The sequence below is a fragment of the Eurosta solidaginis genome, unplaced genomic scaffold (genome assembly GCF_040869045.1).
Source record: "Eurosta solidaginis isolate ZX-2024a unplaced genomic scaffold, ASM4086904v1 ctg00001065.1, whole genome shotgun sequence".
NCBI classification, from domain to species: domain Eukaryota; kingdom Metazoa; phylum Arthropoda; class Insecta; order Diptera; family Tephritidae; genus Eurosta; species Eurosta solidaginis.
The window spans coordinates 601,424-614,289 of record NW_027136910.1 but is presented as its reverse complement, the minus strand read 5'-3'; the positions used below and the strand labels follow the sequence as shown (position 1 = coordinate 614,289).

At 39.8% G+C, this 12,866-nt stretch overlaps 1 protein-coding gene across 2 annotated transcripts in view; it reads right to left on the bottom strand.

The window, feature by feature from the left end:
• LOC137235762 (uncharacterized) overlaps positions 1 to 12,866 on the bottom strand; it is a 133,601-nt gene that overhangs the window by 95,700 nt on the left and 25,035 nt on the right. For both annotated transcript variants that reach the window (XM_067758613.1, XM_067758614.1), the window contains exon 3: positions 12,010 to 12,155. In XM_067758613.1, the coding sequence (XP_067614714.1) occupies positions 12,010 to 12,155 (146 nt within the window). The remainder of the gene's footprint in view (positions 1 to 12,009; positions 12,156 to 12,866) is intronic.

Here is a 12,866-nt window from a genome sequence, read left to right as displayed (position 1 = left end):
AATGCGTCAGCGATGCCGCATTTGCCCTCCGCAGCGTTGTACACTCAGCCATCAACATGTCTCCATATTATGCCACTTTCGGTATGCCTATGATACAGCATGCTGCATCATACGAGCTATACCGAAAGCTGGCGGCGGTAAAGGATGTTGATTGTGAGATAGAGGCAACAAGCGATAGAATGCAAATGATTAGGAACAAGATTATGAAAGAGCTGAAGTTGGCCCATGATAGGAGTAAAAAGATATATGACACTAGAAGTAGAGATGTAAAGTTTCAGATTGGACAAGTGGTATATCGCCGAAACTTTAAACAAAGTTCCCAAGCCGAAAATTACAACGCTAAATTAGCTCCAAAACAAGTAAGATGTATTGTTTTAAACGTTATAGGGAACTCTATGTATGAACTTGGCGACAGCAATGGGAAAAAGATCGGCGTATACCACGCTAAAGACATTTTTGCAAAATAGTTTAATGTTTTTTTTTGTAGTGCTAGTACTCTTGTTCTATGTTATTTATTTATTTATCGACGTATGTGATTATATTATTGAATTATATTTTTTTTTGACCTTTTGTTTTATTTGATTATTTTTGCATTTATTTATTTCTTTTACTTATTTTACCTACCTGACTATTTGATCTGTGATATTTTTTTTTTTTTTTTTTTTACATTTTTTTTTGCCATCTGTGATATTTTATTTTATAAATTTTTTTTTGTTCTGCTAACTGTGATATTTTATTTTATTCTATTTTATTTTATTTTAGTTTTATTTATGGTTTTTGTTATTTATTTTATCTGTGATATCTTATTTACTAGTTGAGATGTATAGTAGTATCTGTGATATAGGTTTAAGTAGTAGCATTAGCCCAGTGATGTAGTTCGTAGTTAAGTAGTGTGAAAAGTTTAAAGGCGTGAAAAAAAATAGGCCCGGCATTGAGTCGTGGGTCGAGGCCACACGTTGGACGCGGGAAATAATACTTAGCAGGCTGCGTTTGGATTCTTTACGCACACGCTCCATAGTGCAGGCACCATCGGCGGTTGCGAGCCTGTAACGACAGCCTGTCTCCATACTGGCCTAACTGAGTGGCAGAGTGTATATGCGTCTATGTGTATGTGTTTTGTGTCCAGGTCCCTGCCTTAGCCGCAATGTTGCCATTAAAATGATATTAACATGATAACATTAACATTGACAACATTGTACCTGTAGTGAACACAATGTTGCAACGGAAATAAGATGTTGCGCTTGGCATCATGTTGTTATAATAAGAAAAATTTCACCATGTTGCTAACAACCTAGCAGCCTTGACGAATGATATGTAACTATGTGTTTGTTCTGTTCGGTATTATGTATGTGGATGTGTATTTGTGAAAGGCTATGAACGTGTGAATGCATCAGTGTAAGCGGTCAAGGCACGAACCAAATGTATCTGTGTAGGTGTTCGTTTTGTGGAGCGGTAAGCGTATGAATGTATGAGTGCATGATTGTATAGATGGAAAATACGGGAAAGCCGAAAAGAAAGTTTGGCATGTAATGGTAAAAATTTTCCGTTTTTGGGTAACGTTCCTTACCACGGCGGTGGCTATAAGAAGGGGAAAACTGAGTCAACGGGCCAAAGTCTTGTTTCAACAGTGTCCAGTGCAAGTGAGTAGTGAAAAATCACAAGTGAAGTGCGCGTTTACAACCGTAAATTACAAAGTGCATAGTCCTTAGTAGTGCGCGAATTAAACCGCTTTGTAAATAAAATTGTGCGCGTCGAAAAGTTTCCGCGGCACGTGCAAAGAGCTGGAATCAGTTGTCAAAAAATTACAAGTTACAAGAGGTAAGATATTATACTCTTTTTTAGGCATGCTTGACGGGAGCTGGGGCTTCAACCTTGCCTATCTCCAGAGCAAGCCAAAAGAAAACTTGCATCGACATATACATCTCTGCATACAAATATATGTATGTAGATGAATATATGACCATGCAGACAAGAAATCCGTAGGCAATTATGTATATGCACATAGATACACATTTGCTTTTGAATTTCTAAATAGATTTTCTTTTGTATTTAATTTCAGCGCACAATTGATTTTCCTTTGGGAAAGACCCACTGGGCACGTATATGGGCGGCGTACCGCCAAAAAGCAAATACATTATACTTGGCGGTCAACACAACAACAACAACTACCACGCACTACACTAAAATTTTAATCTGTTAGCGCACTCCACAACAACAACCACTATAGCATTTTCATATTGGCGATATAGGGCCGCAACAACCACAACAGCATTTTTTTTGTGGCGGCATAACGTTCAGCAACAACTACACCATTTTTGCTATATTGGCGGCGCAACACCAACCACAACCGGTAGTTATTTTTTTTCTTGGCGACATACCGCCCAACAATACTACAACAACGTTTTTATATTGGCGGCATAACGCTCAACAGCAACTACACCATATTGCATATTGGCGGCATTCCGGCCAACAACAATTATCACGCATCCAAAAGCATAACATCACATTGTCATTTTTACCGGCGTGCACCACACCATCAACAAAAACAACAAATTATTCATATTGGCGACATACCGCCCAACAACAGAATCACCTACAAGGACTTGGAATTTACACATAACATCGTTCACTGGCGGAGTTGAGCCGCAACAACAACAGCCACTACACCATACACAACAAAGGAGGAGCTTTTCAAACAACACATTAGGTTATATGTTGAAATTTGTATGTTTGGGATATATTATTAAGTTTATTTAAATATTGGTATAAGGGTCATAATTTTTACAGGGAACGGGCAAAAAGGGGGCATTATATCTCCGGGGCCAAGCATTTCCGTTTCGCGCATATAAGGTCTGAGTTTTACTTTAACTCCATATTTCAGGAGTTAATGGTGGCACTTCTGCCTCCATCACATTTTTTTTCTCTTCGTTTCTTCATTTTCTTCCTTTCTTTGTTTTAATTTTTCTACGTCAGTTTGACATTTAATTTTTCTTTGTATTTTTATATCTCCACTTTCTACCATATACACATTTTTCTTTTGCATATGCACCAAATTAGGATTTTCAATCATTCGATCTTTTTTGCCATCTTTTCATTTTTTTTGTACTTACTTCTATTATTATTGGCAAAATCAATTGCAACATCACACCCCGAGGGTGTATATGCACAGTGTGCCTTCAGCACCAAGAACATTTTTTTTGATTACACATTTTTGATTTTTAATTTTCGCGGTTTACCATCACGCGGGCAGCTTTGATACTACCAGAGCACTCATTATCAAAGATCACTAGCGAGTGATCTTGTCTGAGTGTGGTCATAGGTACAAATGCATGTTTGAGTTTTTTTTTGTTTCAGCTACTCAACTGCAGCGGCGCCGTTGGATAAGAAGAGTAACTTGGTGAGTGTTTTGAGTGACTTATTAAAATTTATCAAAATACACCTGTTTAGTTGTATGTACATGTGTTAGCATAGATTCCTGCTCTTGCAAAAATAGAACAGGAATTAGCAAATCCAAAAAATAAAAACAGATTGCGACGAACATATGTGCATGCATGAAAAACGTCACAAACGTACATTTGCACTTACATACATACCATTTGTTTTCATATGCACATAAATCCCATTCCTTTGATGACCTACTTTTGCTGGTACATAATTGATCTTATGTTTACTTAAGTGGTTGCGGTAGGTCAGGGATTAGGGTACTTGAATTTTTTTATTCACCCTCTTATTTTATTTTATTTGAATTTGTATCTATAGAATATAGAATTAGCTCCTATTAATAATATCGCATTAGGGTGGCCCTAAAAGTTTAAATTTTTTTGTTTGCGGCCAGGCACTTGGTCTATTAGCCGTAGGTATTTTTTTTTTTATAGAATTGAATTTGGAATGTATCCACTGGTTCTTGCACTCTTATGAATTTTTAATGTTCGCCAGTAATAAAAGTTAGCATTAAGTTTGAGCAATTTTTTTTATTGTTACTTTGAGTAAACTTTTGAAGCCCTTGGAAAATTATTTTGTAGTAAACTTTGAGTTTAAAGTTTTATTGAAATTATTGAACTGGTAGTAGGGTATTAGTCGGTAATTTGTAAACCAAAAATTTTGTAAATAAATTATAAGAATTATGTTTGAATGAAATTTTAAGACATTCATAATGCAGGGCTAAGTCGAATTTTGGTGTTGGTGCTGCGCTTGCGCGCGGTAAGGTAAGGTGAAGGTGAGTAATAGGGAAATGACTTGACGGATGGACAGACTCAGGTCAGGTTTGGGGGCACTGTAAGGTAAACAGGAGTCAGCACAGTGCCCACGGTGCAGTGCAAGTTGCACTGCAGAGGGAGGGTAGACTCCACCTGACAGGACAGGCCTTCACCTTTTTCTGCCCCTCATGCTTTCCCCTCTATAACTTTGCCCCTCACGTCTATTTCTATCTATTTCAGCTTTCCTTTGTAATCACATGCAGGTATGAACCTTTTTTGTTCATGTGGCTGCGGGTGAGGTCGGTGGTGCAATACCACGCCCAAGACGACGAGCTAGCCTGGGCCCGCAAGCATACCTGCTTGCCGCCGCTCCTCACCACCCAAACAGTCAGCCACGTAACAAAGTACCTCCCCATCCTTTGTCGGTATGTTCGGATTCTGATTCTGCAGAAGTCGAAGTGTATCCTCCGACGTCACCACGCATGGTATCCACACCTTAACTTTTGGTACCGTTGTGATTTGAGCTTTATCCACCACCTCCAACCGCGCGATCGTGCCTTGCCTTTGGAGGTTTGGAACCACTTCTTCCAGCCATCGCAGGCTCGCGATGTTGTCGCACGCTGACATCTCACACCAGACTTATGAAGCATTAATGGCCGCTATTGAGAGACGTTACGAAGGCGAGCACAGGAAACAGATATACCAAATTGAGTTGCAAAACCGCTACCAAAAACGAATGAGACTTTGCAGGAGTTGCGTCGGATGTCGAAAGGCTGGCCCATTTAGCAAATGTGGACGCAACCGTGGAATACATCGAGAGGGTAAAAATCCAAAGCTTTATAAATGGCATACGGGACGTGGAAACGAAGCGAGCTACATACGCAAATCCAAAGCCAACATTTGCTGAAACTGTATCCCATGCACTGACTCAGGAAACAGCGTCACTTTTGAGTAAGCCCGCATACAAAGCTCATCGCGTGGAAGTAGAAAAGCCAGATTGGATAGACATAATTTTGGAAGCACTGAAGAGATCACAACAAAAAAATGCCGGAGTTATGAAATGTTTCAAGTGCGGCAACCCAGCTCACATTCTACGTCATCGCAGCACCGGTCCTAATAGTTCCAACAATGTGGGTGGCCGCAAACGCAGAGCTGAAGGAGATGAGCAAATCTCCAAGTTTACTCAGTCGTTAAACTAAAGCGAGTCAGCGGCAATTGAACGCCCCATAATCTCTATCTCGCAAATTGGAAGAAGGTCCAGCAATCTCACCATCGGGAGACGTGTGGTTGGAAAGGAACGTTTACTGACTGTAGAAACGAGTGCATCTCATTCCATCTTTCGATCGGATTTAGTCAACGAGAAGATAAGACCATTGAATGGAGCAATATTGGTTACAACCACTGGAGTAGACACCCAGGTTCTAGGAGAAGTAGCATGTGAAGTCGCAATTGGGAACGTCACGGTACTACAGAATTTTTTAGTGGCAGAGATTGTTGATGCAATCATAATTGGAGTGGAATTCTTAATCGACCAAGGCATCAAGATCGACATGCAAAGCAAGAAGATGCGATATAAGAACATAGATGTGCCACTTAATTTTGGCTACGAAAAAGGCCACAGCAGTAAACAAGTGCTGGTGGAGGAGAATCAGCAAATACCACCAAAATCGGAGGCGGTCATTTGGGCAAAGATTGATGGAGATTGTGGAAAAAACAAATTGTGGGCTGTCGAGGCAGCAAACAAATCAACAACGAAAATACTTGTAGGAAAAACCCTGGGTACAACTAAACAAGATGGACGTATTCCGGTACGAGTACTCAATAAGTTCAAGTCACCATTCAAACTGATACTATATTGGGAAGATGCCAAGAGGCTGATGTAATTATTAACTGTGAATAGACCCAGCAAAACGTTTCAACAAGCAACATTGATCTTTCAAATGACATCACGGCATGGACGGAGGGTATAGAGGAAGACTATCAGAATAAGGCAAATCAACTGCTCCTAAAGTACGCAAATCTATTTGGCCAAGATGGCTCCAATCCAGGCCGCACCAATGTTGTGAAACATCAAATTAGCACTGGAGATGCGAGGACGATCCGTCAAGCTCCTCGTAGTCTTTCACTGGCGAAGGGGAAAGTTGTGAGTCAAATCATACAAGAAATAAGCGACAGCTAGTCGATTGAGCTCATCGGTGGTACTTGTGAAGAAGAAGGATGGAAAAATGAGGTTTTGCGTGGACTACCGGAAGTTGAATGACGTTACGAAAAAGTATAGCTACCCATTGCCAAGAATTGACGACACTCTGGTGTCGCTCTCTGGTACGAAACGGTTTTCCACACTGGACCTTAAAAGCGGCTACTGGCAAGTGGAAGTGAAGGAGGAAGACAAGGAGAAAACAGCCTTCAGTGTCGGTGCTGGTCTTTGGAAATTTATAGTCTTTTGGATTTATGGATCAGGTGTAATGTATCCAAAGTGACTGCATACATATCTACACACATAACACACACGGTGTCTAAGTTGTTTAGTCTGTAACTAAGAATTTGCTGACACCGCGTATTCCTCTACTCCAACATTTTCACACGCTTTCAGCAAGTACATTGAAGCAACTTATGAATGTGTGTACGAATGTGTATGCATACGCTTGGCTACATGACTTTTGTTATTTTGTTAGACTTAGTAAGAATGTAAGAATTAAGAGTAAATATGTATATGTTTATGTAGTAACTAAGTAGCGCATAAGAATTATGTATAAATACGCTGAAGTTTTTATTAATAAAGAAGATTCGGTATTCGGCACTCAAGGGTGCCACCTCCTTAAATAATCTTGTTTAAATATTTAGGGGTATGTATGGTGTCTCCACTCAAATAAATAATTTAATATATTTTACACAGGTACTGAAAGGACTCCATTGGAAAACATGTTTAGTGTACTTAGACGACAATATCGAATTGGGAAAGAACTTTAAAGAACATCTTAAGAACTTAGAGGAAGTTTTCCAGACAATACCTGGCGGTGGTCTGAAACTAAGTGCCAAAAAGTGTTCGCTGTTTAAAAAGGAAGTAAGTTATTTGGGTCACGTGGTAACGACATAGGGCATCTACACTGCGAATGAAAAGATAGAGGCTGTAAAGGATTGGCCAAGACAACAGAACCTGCATGAATTAAGAAGTTTCCTTTGGCTGTGCACATATTACCGCCAATTTGTACCAAAATTTGCCAGCGTAGCCCATAGCCTCCATGAGCTTACAAGAAACAAGTAAGGAAGGTTAAGTTCGGGTGTACCCGAACATTACATACTCAGCTGAGAGCTATGGTGACAACATAAGGGAAAATAACCATGTAGGAAAATGAACCGAGGGAAACCCTGGGATGTGTTTGTATGACATGTGTATCAAATGAAAAGCATTAAAGAGTATTTTAAAAGGGAGTAATCCTTAGTTCCATAGGTGGACGCCGTTTCGAGATATCTCCATAAAGGTGGACCAGGGGTGACCCTAGAATTTGTTTGTACAATATGGGTATCAAACGAAAGGTGTTAATGAGTATTTTAAAAGGGAGTGGGCCTTAGTTCTATAGGTGGACGCCGTCTCGAAATATCGCCATAAAGGTGGACCAGGGGTGACGCTAGAATATGTTTGAAAGATATGGGTATCAAATGAAAGGTATTAATGAGAGCTTTAAAAGGGAGTGGTGGTAGTTGTATATGTGAAGGCGTTTTCCAGATATCGACCAAAATGTGGACCAGGGTGACCCAGAACATCATCTGTTGGATACCGCTAATTTATTTATATATGTAATACCTGCCAAGATTTCAAGGGTTCTTTATTTCGCCCTGCAGAACTTTTTCATTTTCTTCTACTTAATATGGTAGGTGTCACAACCATTTTACAAAGTTTTTTCTAAAGTTATATTTCGCGTCAATAAACCAATCCAATTACCATGTTTCATCCCTCTTTTCGTATTTGGTATAGAATTATGGCATTTTTTTCATTTTTCGTAATTTTCGATATCGAAAAAGTGGCCGTGGTCATAGTCGGATTTCGTTCATTTTTTTTCCCAAGATAAAGTGAGTTCAGATAAGTTCGTGAACTAAGTTCAGTAAAGATATGTCGATTTTTGATCAAGTTATCATGTTAACGGCCACGCGGAGGGACATACGGACGACTGTGTATAAAAACTGGGCGTGGCTTCAACCGATTTCGCCGATTTTCACAGAAAATAGTTAACGTCATACTATCTATGCCCCTACCAAATTTCAAAAGGATTGGTAAATAGACAAATTAAATGAAAAAGGGCGGAGCCACGCCCATTTTGAAATTTTCTTTTATTTTTGTATTTTGTTGCACCATATCATTACTGGAGTTGAATGTTGACATAATTTACTTATATACTGTAAAGATATTAAATTTTTTGTTAAAATTTTACTTTAAAAAAATTTTTTTTTTAAAAGTGGGCGTGGTCCTTCTCCGATTTTGCTAATTTTTATTAAGCGTATATATAGTAATAGGAGTAACGTTCCTGCCAAATTTCATCATGATATCTTCAACGACTGCCAAATTACAGCTTGCAAAAGTTTTAAATTACCTTCTTTTAAAAGTGGGCGGTGCCACGCCCATTGTCCAAAATTTTACTAGTTTTCTATTCTGTGTCATAAGTTTCATCGTTTTAGCTTTCTGTGGTAATGCATTATCGCACTTTTCCGGTTTTTCGAAATTTTCGATATCGAAAAAGTGGGCGTGGTTATAGTGCGATTTCGTTCATTTTAAATAGCGATCTGAGATGAGTGCTCAGGAACCTACATACCAAATTTCATCAATTTACCTGAAAATTTACTCAAGTTATCGTGCTAACGGACGGACGGACGGACGGACGGACGGACATGGCTCAATCAAATTTTTTTTTCGATCCTGATTATTTTGATATATGGAAGTCTATATCTATCTCGATTCCTTTATACCTGTACAACCAACCGTTATCCAATCAAACTTAATATACTTTGTGAGCTCTGCTCAACTGAGTATAAAAATAAAGTTTCTGAATGGAAGAAGGAGCAAGATGTGGCCCTCCAAACATTGAAAGAGCGTTTGTGCACTGCCCCAATGTTGGCATATCCGATTGCAGGAGCAACATTTATTCTAGATACAGATGCCAGTGAATATGCTATAGCAGGCGTTTTATCACAACTAGTCGACGGACAGGAGATTTCAGCCTACGAACTGGAAAACCAGAGAAGAACTATTGCGTTACACGCAGAGAGTTGCTGGCATTGGTAGAGTGCATTAAACATTTTCACAAGTACCTCTACGGGCAGCGATTCCGAATCAGGACAGATGGCGTTGAAATGGCTCCTGCAGTTCCGTAATTCACAAGGTCAATTGGCACGGTGGATCGGGCGACTACAAAGCTATGACTTTTACATTGAGCATCGGAAAGGTAGTACCCGGGGAATGGCGATGCAATGTCACGAAGACCATGTAATTTGGAATGCAAACACTGTTCGAAAGCTGAGGCTAAGGAAAACATCATAGATGTCCGGCTTATGACTATAATGTGTTCGGATGAATGGACCATGGAACAACTAAGGAAGTGTCAGCAAGAAGATACAGATCTGTCACATGTTATGCGAGGGCTCGAAAGAAACGAAAACCAAATAAAGAGATGTCAGCAGAGAGTCCTATTGCGAAGTCATATTGGAACAGTTTGGATACAGGATGGTCAATGTAAGAGGAAACTAGTAGTTGTTCCCAGGAAAAGGATTCCTGACGTTCTCAACGAGCTACATAATGGTCCAAGTGGAGGTCATCTGGGGATCACGAAGACGCTTGAGAAAATTAAGCAGAGATTCTATTGGGTTCTTTGCCGTCAGTCGGTCATGGAGTGGATTGCCAACTGCGAGGTTTGCAGCAGAGCGAAGGGGCCCGAATCCCCAAGTCGTGGCCAGATGAAGCAATATAACTCAGGTGCACCATTTGAAAGGATCGCTATGGATATCGCAGTTCCATTTCCTACTAGCAATAGCGGAAACAAATATGTACTGGTGGTTATGGATTACTTTAGCAAATGGCCAGAGGTATACTCAATCCCAAATCAAGAAGCTGAAACAATATCAGAAGTGTTTGCAAATAATTGGGGTGGAGGTGTACCAATGGAGTTATATTGTGACCAAGGCAGGAATTTTGAAGCAGCTGTGTTCCAAGAAATGTGTAAGACATTGGGCATTCGAAAAACACGGATACAGTTGTATTGCATCCTCAACCCGTTGGTATGGTGGAACGATACAATAGAACCTTGGAGGAGCGCTTGAGGAAAGTAGTGGACAAGTTCCATAAAGAGTGGGATACATACATATTATTATTCTTGATGGCTTACCTATCGGCAGTGCATGAAACAACGGGCCAAACTCCCGCAAAGGTAATTTCTGGCAATGACCTTCGACTGTCAACTGATTTGATGTCTGGGATAAATGCCGATTCGGAGAGAAATACCAAGAAATCCACTGGCGTCTTGGAGGAAGAGATGAAGGAAATACACGATCTTGTAAGACAACGAACCAAGATTATGAGTGACAAGATGAAAGCCAGATATGATAAAGCAATTAAGTCAGAAGGCTTTCGGGAAGGAGATTTGGTGCTGTTATACAACCCACAACGAAAAAATGGTTTGTCTCCGAAATTACAGTGTAAGTAGGAAGGCCCATAAAAATTGTAAAACGAATCAACGATGTAGTTTGCAACATACTAACCACGAAAGAAAATGAAAGTGGTTCATTTGGACAGGATGGCAGTGTTTAGATCGGGACGAGCCGACTTAGGTGGAGGGCAGTGTGGCGAATGTTAGCATAACTAGACTGTTAGTAAATAAAGGCACAACAACAATAAAGCAAGCTGCCACTCTTGTGTACACGAACACATCAATTTAATCCATTTACACGCGTACATAAAGGCGACGAAGAGATATTCCACACACACAGATGTAGTCATCGCCGAAGTAGTTACTCATACATACACACGCATATGACCAGTAGAAAAGCATTGACTACAAATATACATGTACATATATAGCTGGTAACCAAGCAGGAGATACAACAGTTGCAGAAGGTGAAACGTCTAGACCTTTGGAGAAATATGCGGAAGAGACAATAGATAGAATAAAAGCAGCGCGAGCTGACGAACGAGTAATCAGTTTGAGTTAAACACGCTTTTGTTAAGTACTTGATATTGAAGTATAATTGTACTACTCCCAAAATCTAAAGAAAGACCAGCTTGAAATAGTGAAAATTGCAGTGAATTTTTCGACAGTTTAGCGATTCGAACGTTAGCAGAAAGTTTGAAATAAGCGGAATTTCCCCGAAATTCGTTCCAATATAAAGAAAAGTGTAGTTATTTGGGTTGAAAGAAATTTTTTTCAAAATCAAATTTTATAGTCAAATTGTTTTTCTTGTTTCGTTCTCGATAAATTGCACTAAAGATGGCGCAACGCCGAAACCGGTTTGTCTCCGTACCAAACTTGACGCGGAATGGCGGGAAATGGTTCCAATTCAAGTAATTGCTGTATATTGGAACAATTTTCCATCATTCCTTGTCAAATTTGATTTGAAAACGAACCGGGTTCGGTGTTGTGCCATCTTCAGTGCTATTTTTTGAGAACGAAAAGGGAAACTAATATTTTACCTATGCACTTGGTATTTGAGAAAAGTTTCTTTTGACACAAGTCTTCACTTTTGCACCCTATCGAAAAATCAACAACATAAAAGACAACATAACTTTCAATTAAAACCAAAAGCTTTGCCTGCAATTAAAAATACTTACCCTCTATTACGTATTCTGAATGCTTCTGCTCTATACCCCGTTTCGTCTGGGCTTATATATAAATACGTGAAATTCATTCTTCGGCAGCGGAAAGCCCTAGGATTGTCGAGGGTCATTCCATGGTGCATATACCAGATACCTTCGAACTGTAAATAATTAAAGCATAACGTCGCTGCGCTCCCAAAAACAGTTATGTGTTTTTCAGTAACTTTTCAGGAGATCAAAAACACTTATTTCTGGTGTCCATTTGCAAAATTTTGCAAATGTCGTATTTTGAAATATTTTATGGAAAGTACGTTATTGATGTGTGAAGGAAAAAATCATTATTTTTAACCAATTACGACGTGATAAATATTTGCGCCGTTTTATAGCACATAGCTGCTTTCAAACATGATTCAAATTTGCTTTCGGCGGCAGGGAAATGCATGCAATTTTTGCCGTTATTCCTCATTATGATTACGGAGATTACCCCTTAAGCCCATGGGAGGTGTAGCTTCATCAATCAGATGTCTGTTGGGCTGCCCAGGTTTCTGGGTATTCAACAGAAACAGAACTGTTTGGGAGTACTCTCGCCTCATTGTGTACGTGGTGTTCTGGGGACGTAAGAAAACAGGCCGTAGCGGTTCTGAGAGTAGTATTTTGGCAGGCCTGTATTTTCTTCCAGTGAGTAACCTTTAGGCTTGGCGACCATATCGGGGCGCGAAGCATGCAACCGGCCGGCTAATTGCTTTGTAAGTAGTAATGAGTGTTTCTTTGTCTTTACCCCAAGTGCTGCCGGAAAGAGGTTTGGCGATTTTATTACGGCTCTGGATTTTCGGTACAATCCAAAATGTAGATCCTGATCGAACGTCACACCC